General features: G+C 37.5%; 1 protein-coding gene across 2 annotated transcripts in view; it reads left to right on the top strand.

Annotated features, from left to right (window-relative positions):
- LOC139963225 (uncharacterized) overlaps positions 1–16006 on the top strand; it is a 58244-nt gene that overhangs the window by 36525 nt on the left and 5713 nt on the right. For both annotated transcript variants that reach the window (XM_071963808.1, XM_071963807.1), the window contains exons 26-44: positions 361–774; positions 2000–2212; positions 2895–2973; positions 4233–4387; positions 5088–5129; positions 6056–6385; positions 6926–7063; positions 7440–7559; positions 7992–8108; positions 8972–9088; positions 9983–10135; positions 11059–11175; positions 11810–11926; positions 12570–12678; positions 13501–13617; positions 13825–13896; positions 14522–14593; positions 15024–15095; positions 15621–15692. In XM_071963808.1, coding sequence (XP_071819909.1) covers positions 361–774; positions 2000–2212; positions 2895–2973; positions 4233–4387; positions 5088–5129; positions 6056–6385; positions 6926–7063; positions 7440–7559; positions 7992–8108; positions 8972–9088; positions 9983–10135; positions 11059–11175; positions 11810–11926; positions 12570–12678; positions 13501–13617; positions 13825–13896; positions 14522–14593; positions 15024–15095; positions 15621–15692 — 2626 coding nt within the window. The remainder of the gene's footprint in view (positions 1–360; positions 775–1999; positions 2213–2894; positions 2974–4232; positions 4388–5087; positions 5130–6055; positions 6386–6925; positions 7064–7439; positions 7560–7991; positions 8109–8971; positions 9089–9982; positions 10136–11058; positions 11176–11809; positions 11927–12569; positions 12679–13500; positions 13618–13824; positions 13897–14521; positions 14594–15023; positions 15096–15620; positions 15693–16006) is intronic.

Genomic DNA, 16006 nt, shown 5'->3' with positions numbered 1-16006 from the left:
TTGTATGCAATAATGAAAAATATTATATATCAATATATATTGAATATTATGTAAATAAATCAAATAATATTAAAATCTTGTCTCATTATCACTCAAGTGACCTGCTGATGATTCCAAGCATTATTATTTCCTTCTGCTTTGACTCAACTGTGAGGGAATAAAAATCAAATTGTCTGTGGTATGTTTGTTTGCAGTTCATGTTCTGTTCACATTAGTCCATGTTTTCTTTGGGTTTTCTTCCTTCTGTTTTGTTCATTTCTTTGTCTGTCCTTTCTTCGTTTTGCAGTCCACATTCTGTTAATTTTAATCCATGTTTTGTTCATTTTTACACCAGATTTATTTCTCTTATTCCATTTATAGACATACCAGGCTGCAGATTAGATCCTAAAGAAGACATTGTCCAGGGCTGTTCAGAAACTAGGTGCAAGTTCCCCCGAGCTTACATAGCCAGTCCAAATTTTCCGTCGCCGTATGGAGAACCATTCATCTGCCATTGGATAATAACCACTGCGCCTGGAACCTTCATCTCTCTGAGGTTTCTAGAATTTGACATCCCGGACGATATCTCTTGTGTGAGAGAATACATCGCAGTTGAAGACAGTGAACAGGTCAAGAGATTCTGTAATGCCAACACCACCAATGAACCAATCCCTGCCTACCACTCCAGTCGCAACGAAGTTCTAATTCGTTTCTCCTCCGTAGGGAGATTTCTGGCATTATATGAACAAATGTACTTTACATCTTCCACTCCGCTGGTCTTGGCAAGTGACAATGGTAAGTTGATTTTGGTGGCTTCTTCTTTCTCTCCTCCATTTCCTCCTCCTCCTTCTCCCCCTCCTCCTCCCCTCCCCTCCTTCTTCTTCTTCTTCTTCTTCTTCTTCTTCTTCTTCTCCTTCTTCTCCTTCTTCTTCTTCTTCTCCTCCTTCTCCTCCTTCTCCTCCTTCTCCTCCTCCTTCTCCTTCTCCTTCTCCTTCTCCTTCTCCTTCTCCTTCTCCTTCTCCTTCTCCTTCTCCTTCTCCTTCTCCTTCTCCTTCTCCTTCTCCTTCTCCTTCTCCTTCTCCTTCTCATCCTCCTTCTCATCATCATCATCATCATCATCATCATCATCATCATCATCATCATCATCATCACCATCATCATCATCATCATCCTCATCTTGCTATTTATTTCTTTGACCTCTTTTTGCTTGTTTATCTTTATTCATAACTATAGGCTTTTAAAACAAATGATCAATCCATCAAGTATTTCTGTAACAATAAACTTAACGTTGTGAAATGAATGAATGCAGCTGCAACAAGATCACTTTTTAATTACCATGATATCAACATGCAAAAGTCTTGAAACTTAGAAGGTGCCATCATCAGATTTGGTTAATCCTTGGTAATGTTCACATGACAGATATGATTGAATACAGTACCAGTTCTGGTCTCTACAATGAAGCAGGCCTTGTTGTCAATTTACCTGTAATTGAAGGGGATGGTCCGATAATGTGTTGTACAGTATTACATGTAAAGCAACAACGCACTGAACATCTTTATTGCAGATGTATTTCATAGGATTATATCTATCGTGCATTCGGTCATCCAAGTTTGCCAGTATCTAAATTAATAATTACAACCATCATTAAAATTACTTTCAACCCAGCTGTTATTTGTTGCAGTTTTGAATGTTATATCTTTTGCCTAAATAATGCATAGATTTGACTTCTGTGTAAGTTATAGAACCCAACGTTGGCTGTCAGCAAATTACGTTAAGTTTATTACCAACAGTTTTTGATATGCTACCAGACTCGAGAAGTCTGGTTTTTCCAGGGTAGCTGTTAAAGATTCCTTTATCCTGCACCTGTATCTGCTGTATAGTATATCTCTGCTTCTCAAAGCATATTTCTGACAGTATGATATTAATTAGCAATGTTGAATACATTGGTTTGATAACAATTGATCATATTTTGTCATAAAATTATGCTATTCTTCTCCATATTTTGGGTCCGATCACTTAGATTACTACTGTCCCAATGGTTGGTATCTTTACAACAAACGATGTTTCTCAATTGAAAACTCCAACATTGAAATCCGCTGGACAGAAGCTGTCTCTCTTTGCTCCAGAAAGAACAACAGAACCCAAGCAGTCTCCATCAGAAATGTCGGAGAAGCAAACTTTATTCATGATCTCATTCTGAACAAAGTGTCAAAATCATTAATATTCTATATTGGTGAGTCATCAGTGATTAATTACTGACCTACAGTGGCGTAGGGAGGTACTTTTGAGTGGTGGAGCTGAAGACTGAATGCCGGCCTGGGGGAGGGGTCTAAGGGGAGGGGGTGCATTTCCAGGTGGCCTCAGGTGCAATTTGGTGCAATATAGCACACTTCAACACCCACTCCATTTTGTAAATAATTTTGCATTTTCACCTGGCCTAAGATGCAATTTGGTGCTCCAAATGAGATTTTTATCATTTAATGAGAAATGAATAAGGGGTTTGCTGACTTGCGAAGCGGGGGGGGGGGACGGGCGGAATGATACTTCCGCCCCATGTTTTTCACTGGGAATCATTAAGCCAATGAACTTTCTGGTCTTAAGTTTGCATCATTTGAATTTGTTAATGCAATAACAAGGATTTCCTCACCTTATGTACACTCCTAGAAACAAGTGATGAAAATTAATACATGTAGTCTAGAAGAGTACATCAGGGTCGTCTAGTCATGGAAAAATCTGCCTGTCTCACACCCCAATACTCTCCCCTTCTCCAAAAGAAGAGGGGGTAAAATCATCCATTGGGGGGGGGGGGCATATATGTGTAAAATAACTTACCATGTAACTTTCACTCAACATTGTAATTACTTTATCATATCATAATTTTGAAATCAAATTAATTTTGGTTTCTGATTTCATAGGACTATTTAAAAGTGAAGACAGGTTTCGATGGACAGATGACAGCCCATTGAGTTACACAGACTGGTACCAGAGAGAATAGTAAGTAGTTATTTTCCCTTAAAAGCAGCTTTTTTTTTTGACAGCTATTTTACTAACAGTATTAGTATTCAAGACTTCGAAGCCCACAGAAGCATAGGACAATAGTGAGGCTCATTAACTTTCACTTCCTTAGCAAAAAAAAGAATCAAAACTTTCCCATTTTTTGCCTACATGTGGTTACTAGTATTTTGGAAAAATTAGGAAATTTGAAGCTAATTGTACAAATATCCCTAACTTCTGCTGACTTAGTCTGAGAGCTCGGTTTAACTTTATTCATTGCAAGCTTGTTTTGAGTAATATGGTAGGTGTATTCAAATTTACCTAAAATAAATTATCAATTGTAAACAACTGCTTTAGAAAGAATATTAGGTGTGATGGTGTGAATGTTGATGTCTTGGTTTAATGTAGTACCTCTCAGGAAGTCTTCAAGCCTTGTGAGGGCGTTGTGGTTAAGGCAGTGGACTTGTGATCTAAGGATTACAGTTCGAGTCCTGGCCAGATCATTGCCTTGTGTCCTTGGGCAAGGCACTTTATCTCCATTGCCTCTCTTCACCCAGGTGTATAAATGGGGACTAGCGAGGTAACTTGTAAATATAGTTGCGTGCGCCGGTTTGTGGCTGCACCCTATGGGAAGTCCCCCGGAGGACACGCGGTTGTGGTGCACTGTGGTGTCCCAGGAGAGATTGATTGGTGTGACAAGGTGTAACAAGTTACCAATGACCAGGGTTAAGTTATAAAGTCGTGTGAGGGGGCCTTGGCCCTGAACAAGACTGTAAACCTAAATATAAATAAGTGTGCATGTATATCTTAGGTAGTGTTTTGTATTACTGGTGCAAGAGATGCATTGATGTCTTGAGGAGGAGGAGGAGGAGGAGGAGGCGGCTAGTGAAAATGGAAACAAGGTTTACCACGGACAGCAGATGTATCTCTCCTTTCCATACTTTGCATATAGGAGTCAGGGCTGAATCCTTCATTTTCACCAAGTGTTGGGGATTGATAGCTTTTGGTTGGAGATCACCAGAAATTTTTTTTGGATTACCTACTACCTCTTACCTAGAGTTCAGACACACTGCCAAATATTGATGATACCTATTCCTACCTGATTCATTATAGATTCATCAGTAACCATTGAGGATAACTTACTACCTTATTTATAGAGTTTTTATATACTCAACCAGTAAATATTAAGGATAACTTACTACCTTCAACAGCTCTTCCTTTAATACTCTTTTAATATCCACATAATTTTTATTTTCCAGTAATTACGATGAGATCCAGCCAGATGGGGGACAAATCGAGGCATGTTCAGCAATCTATCTTAGGAACTTTGGCAGGAGTGATAACTGGTTTGATGTTCCATGTGCAGCTAGAAGCACAAATTATTACATATGTGCCAGACCTGCCATTACTGACAGTGAGTACATACATGTATGGGGGTCTCAATACATTACATGGCTTTAAAAGGTGTGAAGACTCGCGCACAAAGAAACGTCTTATGCCGGTAATCTGACCTAGTTTCGAATGAGAAGTGTGAGACACCACCATCGATCCTAGAAAATACACACACAGCTTGCTACCATCGGTAATTAGACACTAGTGTACAGTAAGTACATACAGCTGTGGTCAATGCCCACAACACAGTGTACATAGCAGCGAAGGACATCTCAGGTCTAGATAAAATATAACAAGGTATCACGTTTCATTACTGTCTGCAGTTTCTAGCGAAGAGATAACGTCATTTGCAAGCAATGGAAAGGTAACTTTTACAGAGGGCGGCACGTGGTTTGTTGCACGTCTTCAATGCCTTTAAGCTGGGGCAGGTTTGACATGTGTAGTGTGTGTAAACATAATAATGGCACAGATGGGGTTGGGGTACAGTAGCCTGCAAGGTCAGAACACAGCCAATAATAATAACAAAGTCACACCTTAGCAGATGCTGATTCAATAAACACCAGTCACACAGGACTTGAACATTAAAAGCTTTCAAGCTGCAACGTAATGAGAATCTGTCATGAAAAATACCCTCCTTCAACAGAGAATACTAATTAATAGCCCATGCAAAATTGTATCTTTTAACTGTGATTTAGTCGTTTTCCATTCTTTTTTTACCACAGGTCCACAAGACCGGATGAAAAGAATCTCTTTTCACACAGAAGGTACAGTTTCATCATATCAAGTGTTAATGATGGTGTTGTCTTTTCTCATCTTTTTGCAATTTTTGAGGAGGGGTGTGGGAGGGGTTACAAACGTTAAATGCCTGTATGTGATATTTTCAGAATCAAAATGGCATGTATCATCAAACTGCAAGTCTTCATTACCACAGGTATGTGAAATTCCTGACAGCTGGCTGATAGCACATATCATTGTATCTTTGACCATGTCAGCGCTGAACTCTTGCATTGTGAATTTGTCCAATGGTGAGAGGGGGAGCGGGAAAGTGGAACTTTTTGTAAAGTTTCATAGTTGAAAAATATATATGTGAGTTCTGGGGAGAGCAATACAGTGTTTAAAAAGTGTTGTGAATAAATGTTGGTGGGGGTCCACAGGTTCCTCCTGTGGGGGTCCACAGGTTAATCCCCTTCACCTGCCCCATCCTATTTCACCTTCATCATCAATTGTGGGCAAAATCTTTATAGTTTTTGTTTGTTTGTTTCAATAAATTAGGGAAAAAATAAAACCACTCCTCCAATCCCAGAACTCCTCTTCTATTAAGGTTTTATGTTCCTCTCTGTATCAGTTTTGGAGAATTCATAATTCCTTCCTTCCTTACCCAGTAATCCTTCCCCACCCACCCACCCACCCACCACCTTTGAAGGCCTGTGAAAGTCTCTGACTTTGAAGCTGGTGTGCTGATAAGAGCCCTTACAGCCAACTCAACCGCTTGCTATTAATCCTCATGCATAAAGTTAGTCTAGGAAATTTAATATTACTTTCCATTAATAATCCACATGGGTTTTGTAACTTAATATTGAACAACTTTAACGTGTATTTACTCACACAAGTGAAGACAAGACTAAACTATTATAAAATATTCAAAACTTAATACAAGTAACTTGTGCTCTATCTCCTTTTTTCGTTTCAGATTGTAGAGGAGGTTACTTCCGCATATCACAGAGATGTTTGAGACTCATTTCTACAAATAATAGTTCCAGATCTTCTGATTCTGGCGACCTCTGCCCAGGAGCCTCCTCAGCTGTGCCCAAGCAGTTTGTCCTCTCCAACCTGATGAGCATCCAGTTTCATCTAAATTACATCTGGAGTATTCCTGACGGGGAGATAGAGATACAGACGATGAGGCCAAACAACTTTGAACTTACATGCTTCCAAAAAGGCCCAGTCAGAGGGTTTGAACTAAAAACTGGTAGCTGCAATGCTTCGCAAACTTTTGGCCTCTGCAGCCTGGCAACGACAGGTACGTTTTAGGCATCATTGGGTATGAAGGGTGAGGCAAAAAAAAACATCTCAACATATGACCTCTGATTGACCTGTGTAGATTTTAGAAACTTTGATAAAAGTCTGCATTGACCTGACACAAACATCTTTGTATAAAATATTGTAACATTTTGGGAAATGTCTGTAGGAACAACTAACTGAACCTCCTCAAAACAAATTAAAGCTTCTATTTCAACCAGCGTCTTGGTGTAACAGCTTTCCCGCAGTAATTCAGTATTTCCCTCTCATCAGGCCCCAGATTATCACCATTTATTTGTGTGTGTGTAGTTCAGTCTAGCTAGCAACTGAGGCATTCACACAGTTTTGCCAAATTAGCAATATTTCAGTACAACACCATACATGCTTCATAAATTGATTAGAAGGTCGGTATGATATCCTGTTGTCACTGGATAGAAAAGTAAACTGCACAAAGAGAAAGAATAACCCTCCTTGTTTGTGTCATATTCAGTAATATGAGGTGTAACTTTTCTACTTGCATGATCTCCTTAATTCTCTTCAGACATTGTGCAAGTCTGTGCGGACAATCAGTTCAGGTGCGATACAGGAGAATGCATCAACACTGTCTTCGTCTGCGATTTTATTTCCGATTGCTCAGATGGCAGTGATGAATCGTCTTGTGTTCAAGGTGACAGCCTAGGTAAATACAGAGGAGGCCTTATTTCATTTGTCATTGACAAGAGCCAAAGAAGATTATGGGAAGCTGTTTTAAGGTCACTTTAAGAGGGGACAAAATACAGTTTTGCAGATTTCAAAACAAGGAAAGGATGAAACTTTAAGATCAGATGTTCAGTTACTTTCAAATTAAATGATAAAAATCCTAAAGGCTTGCAGTGTTTTTCTCCTTTTCATTTTTATATTTTTATGCTTTTCAGGTGATTTGCCAAACCCTTTCCCTCAAATTCCTTCACAGATAAACTTTGCTGTTCATTAATCATCTTAATTTCATTTTGTGTCCTTCCAATGATTATACTGTTACTTTATGTGGTGGTCTTCTCTTCAATACTTGTTGTCAGGTCTGGAAGCGACATGTGGACCATCCCAATTTAAGTGTCGGGACAATATCTGTATCCAGACCTCTTTTCTGTGCGATTTTAAGAGTGACTGTCCTGACGGGAGTGATGAAGACAATTGTGGTAAGGTTTAAACATTTATACATTCTTCATGCTAGTACAGTTATCACCCAAACAAGAAGACTGTATCCACATGGAAATGTTTGTCACTGTCAGAACTGCAGGACCCAAGATGGTTTAAACTTGGTCCATGTTTCTTTATTCTCCTTCCTTCTTGATTGGTCTATTAGTTTATCATTCGACCAGTTTGGATCTCTCTAGTGTACAGGACGAGCTTCAAGGTTCACTGTGATGGATGTGGTGGTAAAATGGACCAATGGTAATACTGTATCTGTATCATTTGTCAGAAACAGATGTCAGAAACAGAATAAATTCATGGTGGTTCATGTAAACATTAAATAACATAGCCATGTTTCTTGGTATGAATGCATCATTACTGATTAATCTACATAACGCTGATGTTAATTTACATTTTGTTTTCTCTCCACATCACAGTCTATCCAGACTGCCTTGATGATGAGTTTCTGTGTGACAACAAACAATGTATTCCATTGAGTGGCTATTGTAACCTCATTGAGGATTGTGTCGATGGTTCTGATGAGGTATTCTGTGGTAAGTATTAGTTGTGAAAGCAACCTCAATGGGGATTGTTTCAATGGTTCTGATGAGGTATACTGTGGTCTTAGTTGTGAAAGCCACCTCACTGGGGATTGTGTCAGTGGTTCTGATGAGGTATTCTGTGGTAAGTATTAGTTGTGAAAGCAACCTCAATGGGGATTGTTTCAATGGTTCTGATGAGGTATACTGTGGTCTTAGTTGTGAAAGCCACCTCACTGGGGATTGTGTCAGTGGTTCTGATGAGGTATTTTGTGGTAAGTTTTAGTTGTGAAGTGATCAATTGATAAAATTTTTGAGCACACACACCCTTAAAGTATTATTTGTAAGAAGTGTCAGACCTCATTATACCTCATTCATGAGGTGTCTAATGCAGATGAGATATTCTGTTGTAATTACCATTTATCAAAGCAAATGATCAATTGATATAAGTTTTGAACACACCCATAAAGTATTATTTGTAAGAAGTGTCAGACCTCATTGTACCTCATTCATCAGGTGACTAATTCAGATGAGATATTCTTTTGTGAAAGCAAATGATCAATTGGAATTATTAGTGAGCACACCCTAAAGTATTGTTGGAAGAAATGTGAGACCTCATTCTACCTCATTCATGAGGGGAAATAGTTTGGATGAGATATTCTGTTGTAATTACCAGTTAAGAAAATGATCAATTGAAATAATTTGTGAAGACACCTCAGTGATAAGCCTCAGTGATAAGCCACTTAAACAAGATTCCTGGTTTATTTTGGCTATTTGGAAATTTCCATCCTGCAACATGATAACAAAATAATTTTAACAAAGTTGTGAGTTTCCTGCTTAAAACCTTACCTATTTTGTTCTTATGATCTGTACAATAGTGACAGCAGAGGGCAATTTCCAGTGTTACTCTAGTGTTTGGCTTCCTCGTATTGCATACTGTGATGGTCATCGGGACTGCGTAGGTCAGGGATATGAAGATGAGCCTCGAGACTGCGGTAGGTGTAACTTCACAAAGAGAATACTGTAAGATCAAAAATATGTTCATCATGTAAATGAAAGTTGTGTTTGAATGGAAAATTCCTTTCTTAATGTTGTGCCACTTCGGCACATAGTAACATGTATGTCATGTTAAAGTATGTTCAGATGTCTTATTTAAAGGGACATAGTAACATGTCTGTCATGTTCAAATATATCCAGATGTCTTATTTAAAGGGACATAGTAACATGTCTGTCATGTTCAAATATGTCCAGATGTCTTATTTAAAGGGACATAGTAACATGTCTGTCATGTTCAAATATGTCCAGATGTCTTATTTAAAGGGACATAGTAACATGTCTGTCATGTTCAAATATGTCCAGATGTTTTATTTAAAGGGACATAGTAACATGTCTGTCATGTTCAAATATGTCCAGATGTCTTATTTAAAGGGACATAGTAACATGTCTGTCATGGTAAATTATTTCCATTTGTCCTATTTAAAGGGACATAGTAACATGTCTGTCATGGTAAATTATGTCCAGATGTCTTATTTAAAGGGACATAGTAACATGTCTGTCATGTTAAATTATGTCCAGATGTCTTATTTATAGGGATATTCCAGTGGCAGACAATATAAAGCTTATCTTGAAAGAGAAAATATTCCACACTGTTAGGGGAAACCCCATCTCAATATCTTGTCCAGAACTGGAGATATGTTTGAGTGGTTACAACCTTGATACATCTGAAGTAAATTATGAAATGCATTATTTTTTTATTTCCTCTGACCAGCTAATTAACCCCCGGTCCCAGGGGTTTTACCCCCCCTTCCATCCCTCTACCCTCCTGCTATTCTGGATATATATATAGATATATGATATATGTGTGTCATAGTCATATCATTTCCTTTTAGACTACTTTGGGTCTGGCTTTAGCTGTAATTCCACAAACGATGTGACCTGCAAGAGCGGAGCTTGTACGAGAAAAAGAAATCTCTGTCTAATGGAGGAAAATGAATACGGTTTCATGAATGGATGCCGAGATCTGACCCACCTGCAGAATTGTGGTAAGTACCACTGGGGGGGGGGGGTAGTGTGCCTTAAAGAAACAGGTGACGACAGAAGCAAAAGAAATGAATCGGTCAGCAATGATGTTTCCAATGGTATCTGACGGTAATCTTCCTCCCTGCCATGCATTGGTTTGTTATCGATATTAGAGTGTTGATGATTACTAACTTTCAGCTAATTTTGCAATCAAATCAGGCAGTATACAGTTTAATCATCAAATACCAGTAAAAATATACATGTGGTGAGTTAAGGCCTCAGAAATTTATGGCTCCTGAAGAGCCTACTAGGGAAATCGCAACATCTGTTTACTGGCAAAACATAGTGGAGAGCATGAGAGGAACAGAAGACAACATACTCTGAGATCAATGACAGACAGTTTGGGTACAAATTTAGTTACATGCATTTTCTTCCATTCCAAAACGGATCTAGTGGTTAAGGCAGTGGACTGGTGATCTAAGGATTACAGGTTCGAGCCCTGGCCAGATCATTGCGTTGTGTCCTTGGGCAAGGCACTTTATCTCCATTGCCTCTCTTCACCCAGGTCTATAAATGGGGACCTGCGAGGTAACTTGTAAATATAGTTGCGTGCACCGGTTTGTGGCTGCACCCTATGGGAAGTCCCCGGGGTTGTGGTGCACTGTGGTGCCCAGGAGAGATTGATTGAATTGCGCACACTTTGGTGTGTAGGTGTGACAAGTTACCAATGACCAAGGCTAAGTTGTCAAAGCGCTACGATCTCGATGTAGCAGCGCTATATAAAAGTCTAATATCTATATATGTATGTAGAGCGTAAGTTAATTTTGGAGACTCTATTTTAATTTATTCTTCCTCTCTCAAGCTCCCTCCCTCCTCCCTTCATTTCTTTCGTTCCTTCTCTCTTGCACTTGTTTTATGTATTTTCTATGTTTTATCTTATTTGCAGAACGGTTTGAATGTACAGGGCTGACTTATAAGTGTCCAGATTCGTATTGCATTCCCCAACATTACAGATGCAACGATATACCAGACTGCCCTGGCAAGGAAGACGAGCTGAACTGTAGTGAGCTGAACATTCACATTTGTCAATCTATGAGATTAGAATTGAAAGGGAGGCTTGTGTATTAGGAGTTGGAGGAATGGCACCTATGATAATCACAAACAGTTCCTTTAGACCCCTGAGAAAATATACCTAGATCTGTTTTTAACTTTGAATTGCACCAAATTAACCACACTTAGGTCTACTATTTCTGAAAGAGCAAAAATAAAACAGCAAAAGTAAATTGTCCATGTCCAGGAGAATAAAATTTAGATAAGAAAATCCCAAATGGCCCCATTGGTACCCTGAAGTGGCCCATGGGCTTTTAATTAATTAAATGATTATTTTAATACATTTTATTTTAAATTATTATTTTAAGGAAGATTTTTTTGCATTATTCAAAACTAAACTGGAATGCTATATACAGTAATAAGACCCAGGTATGAAGGTAAGAATATCATTGTTCATACTCATGTATATTTTGTATATTAAAGTTGTGTTGAATTTCCAAGACGTTTGTTCATTTCTTTTGTATTTACTACAATAATCCTGCTCTCATTTAACATGTATTTCCCAATCAGAGATTAACACTGTCGTTACTAACATATAGTCCTCTTTTTAATTCAGTTTCATCTCATTCTACCATATCTTGTAACAGAGAATTACATATGCGAAGGAGCATACAGATGCCGAGATTCACCTTCCTGTCTTGCTCAGCAGTTTGTCTGTGATGGAATCAAACAGTGTCCTAATGGTGATGATGAGCTTTTTTGTGGTGAGAACCTTTCCCAAACATCCTGTATTCCTCTAGCCCAAACCCTACATTAGTCACTTTTCACCTCTTTTTTTTAATGTAGATTTTTGCAAAGTTCTTAGAGGAAGTGTTTCCAACTTTGAAATAATATTATTCATAAATTGGTAGTCAAACAGAGGAATTAGAAATAAATTCAAACTTACAACAAAATATTAATAAAACAATTTTATGTCATTTTGAATGAAACGATAATGTTTCTGTCATGTTTCGAATAAAACCTTCCGGTGAAATCTTTAATTGTTCTACATCAGTTTTAAGCAAAAATCCAAGAGTGTCATTATTGCAGATTTGTTCTTTAATTTTTTCTTTAATTTAGATTAGGTTTTCTTGAATTCATACTTTTTCTTCAATTTATCTAAGGGGGGAATATTAGTTACTTTTGTAACTTGAGCGTGTTACTTCTTGTCAGCAACTTTCATGAAAATGAGGGTAGAATTGTCGACCGTTATAAACCAAGATATTCATCATTTTTTTTGCATTTGATCAGTCAATAGTTTGGTACAAGAAGTGCTCTCAGTGTAAAGTTAAAGAGTGGTAAAATTGATGTTGAATTTGTTTTGTTTATAAAAGAAATCATTTTTAACCTTTTCTCTCCTTCTCACAGAAATTGATTGCCCAGATAATTGTACTTGCTCTGGACTGACTTATTTTTGCTTGAATGTGATCTGGAGTGCGGAACATGTTGCTGGGATACCTAGAAACATTAAACAGTTGTAAGTATTATCTCTGCGGTTCTTGTAGTAGAACGAAAAATACACCACTTGGCAGGAAAATATGTTCTCAACAATTGGGAAAATACATTTCTTTTGGGAGAAATATGGGGAGAGGGCTCTTACTGCTCCCCTTCCTACCCCCTGTCTAATAAACCTTACCCAGGTTTTTAATGTCCTCCCTCTCTGTAATGGGTAGCTGCTTGATAGATAGTTCCAATCAAATCTTGGAATTGTTAAGCAGAAACTAAAGTCACCTAGAAGGTCTATTTAATTTAATTATTTATGGTTCTCTTTTCATCCTCGTACATATTTACGCAAACAGTATAGTATTTTGAAGTAAACATTTCAGAGATGATATCCTGGGTAACTTCCAGGTTCGTAACACAGAGATGTGTACATCATTAACAAAATCCAGCTGTATATATATATATATATATATATACATTGTAAAATGGCTTGCCCGAAAGTACTTTTTTCCCATTCCCCATCCCACATATATTTACTTTTTTGAAACAATATGTTAAAATCTTTATGAGGTTATAACTGTATCTCAAAGTTATAGTAAACAGATCCTGTCGAAATATGAATGATGTGAAGATGTATGCAGGCATGAGCTTTTTCGCGAATTCGCGGAATATCCGTGATTTCTTTTCTACCTCGGTGACAAAAACTATTATCCTAACACACTGTAGCATATGCAAACTGGAGCCTATACCGCAACTTTGGCAAAGTTCCGTGATTTTTTTTTTTCCCAGGCTCATCCCTGTGTATGCCACAGTTTTCAAGACTCAATTTGAATCCATTACTTTTGTTCGTTCACAGATCGCTTACAAATCTCCAGCTATCTGGGAGAAGTAAGAGACAGGCCATAGATGGAGCGGTCACCATTCTTGATGCAACATTCTTGAATATTCCTGAGTTTTCTTTACTGTACTCTTTGTAAGTCTTAATTATGTCGTTATACATACACTCATGATTAAGTTGATGATCATCAATTTTTTTTTTTTTTTTGAATAGAGGGAGTCCTAACGTTGTATAAACACGCATTGATTTATTAATTTTTTTAATAATTTATCATTTATAATTGTAAAATATATAATTTATATTTTCCTAACATAGTGGGTTAACTTTACTTTCACATTTAAGGGATCTCTCATCAAACGGAATAACACATCTCGGCAACGGGACCTTCACATCCAGTCTTAACTTACAAATCCTGTAAGTGAACACTTTGTACTTGATGTAGAAATTTCATACATCCTTTCCTCAGTAATTTTCAGTTTCGTAGGACAGTCGAGTAAGAATCACTTAAAAAGAGGCCTGCAAAAACTTAAAGCCACAACCAGCAATACCATATCTGATATTGCAATGATTGAAATATTGGAAAAGATGTTAAAATATCAAAGAAAATCAATGCAGGATTTTACGATTGGAATCACAACCCTTAAATGTGCCATAATAAAATTGGAATCGCAACCCTTAAATGTGCAATTTATACAATTGTGTTGCTTCAGCAACCAAACTTTTACTAAGAATTTTAAGCTTGCACTGATAATTGTTTTGATTTTTTGTCGTGGCTGGTATTCCTCTCTGTTAGTATGTTAAGAATCAATTCCTAGCTAAATTCTTACTGAGCACTCTTCTAGTTTAACTAGATGTGCTCATTAGTGTTATCATCTATTACTTATGCTTGTAACAGCTGGCAGTGTATGTTTTTATCATCTTCCAATTAAAATTGTCCAAGCCCTTTGATCGTCTATTACAGTAACTACAACAACAACAACAACAAATAGCTACAGAATGTATGTACACTCTCTTTTTCCTTGTTTTATATTTTTCACAGAAATTTGTCATTTAATGCTATAACAGACCTCAACTCAATGACATTCCTTGGACTGGAAAATTTAAAAGAGCTGTAAGTTACTTCTCTGCTTTTTATTTCAGCCGTATGTCATGTGGCTATGACCTATAACCTGGCTATGACCTTTAACCTGGCTAGACCTATAACCTAGCTATGTGGCTATGACCTGTTATGAACCACAGTATACAGAGTTGTGTCTTTTACAACCCAGTCCAAGTCCTGAAAGATTTCTTGTAAATCTTACCTTTTGGTATCCGGGTCAAAGTCCTCGGTATCCGGGTCCAAGCCCTTGGTATCCGGGTCCAAGTCCTTGGTATCCATTGAAATATAAGTAATATGTCCTTAACATAGAGATGGTATTCTACAAGAACTTGGTTGTAAAATGTAGTTGGAATTTCAAGGGCACTGACAGCATGCCTTGTTCATCTTATGCCAATGAGAAATGAACTATTAATACTGCTATGCCTTCATCTTATCTTTACAGAGATTTACAAGGCAATCCATTGACTGACGTTACTGGCTCACCATTTCAGAATCTTGGAATATTGACTTTCTTGTATGTATTAATGGCTCAGCCTTACTAATCATTTATCAATTATACCATTTATCGATTATTTAATTGTTAATAATTGAAGCTGATTGTTCCAATTGGCAAGTTATGTATTAATGACTTGAAGAGATTATATTTGATAAGATAAATGGAATTTCATTTTATCTCGGTCACCAAAAGCTTAACTTCCCCAATAAATTTTTCTTTGGATACCAACAAAATTGACACAAGAATGACTCCACCATATTTACATTTATTACATTCCTTTTCTATAATTTAACATTTTCACACAGAAACAGAGACATTTTCTCATAAGCTGGAGATTGCATATAATGGTCTCTTCATCATCTGCTTCCTTACCATGCACCTGTATGTGGGAGTAGGGTCTTTCCCTTCCTTGTGTTTCCTTTTATTCAATGTCTGATCCATGTTGTTATTTGGGGGGGGGGGGGGGGGTTGGAGGGATGGAGGAGGATTTTTGTTTCTAGTTTGAAGAGACCTAATTGTTATATTTCTTTTTTCCAAATATAGATCCATCCAGAGTTCAGAGGTCATCGTCTCGTCCAGTAGCTTTGTAACAGGTCTTGACAGTATTGAAATCTTGTAAGTAGAGGGAATTTGGTAAGGCTATATCCCTCTCAATGTGCTCTGTATGGGCAAGAATCTCAATAAAGTAATATCAATCCACTTTTTATTTGTCACCCTGTTTGTAGCTGTTTTTTTTCTCAAGGATGTTCTGGGAATTTGGTGCCAGTTATTTGCCTTACTAAAATTCATTTAAGGAATTTTTGTCAGTGTTCAGTGGTTAACATTTATAAGGAAAGATATGATCATCGATAAAAATCCAAATAACGAAAAAAACTCTGCAACTGACAAATGGAGTTTTCTTTCCTCTAAAAAATGAATCCTTTTCCAGG

This window comes from Apostichopus japonicus, chromosome 21, assembly GCF_037975245.1.
Source record: "Apostichopus japonicus isolate 1M-3 chromosome 21, ASM3797524v1, whole genome shotgun sequence".
Taxonomy (NCBI): Eukaryota; Metazoa; Echinodermata; class Holothuroidea; order Aspidochirotida; family Stichopodidae; genus Apostichopus; species Apostichopus japonicus.
The sequence above is the reverse complement of the archived record's forward strand: the minus strand, read 5'-3'. Positions and strand labels throughout refer to the sequence as shown.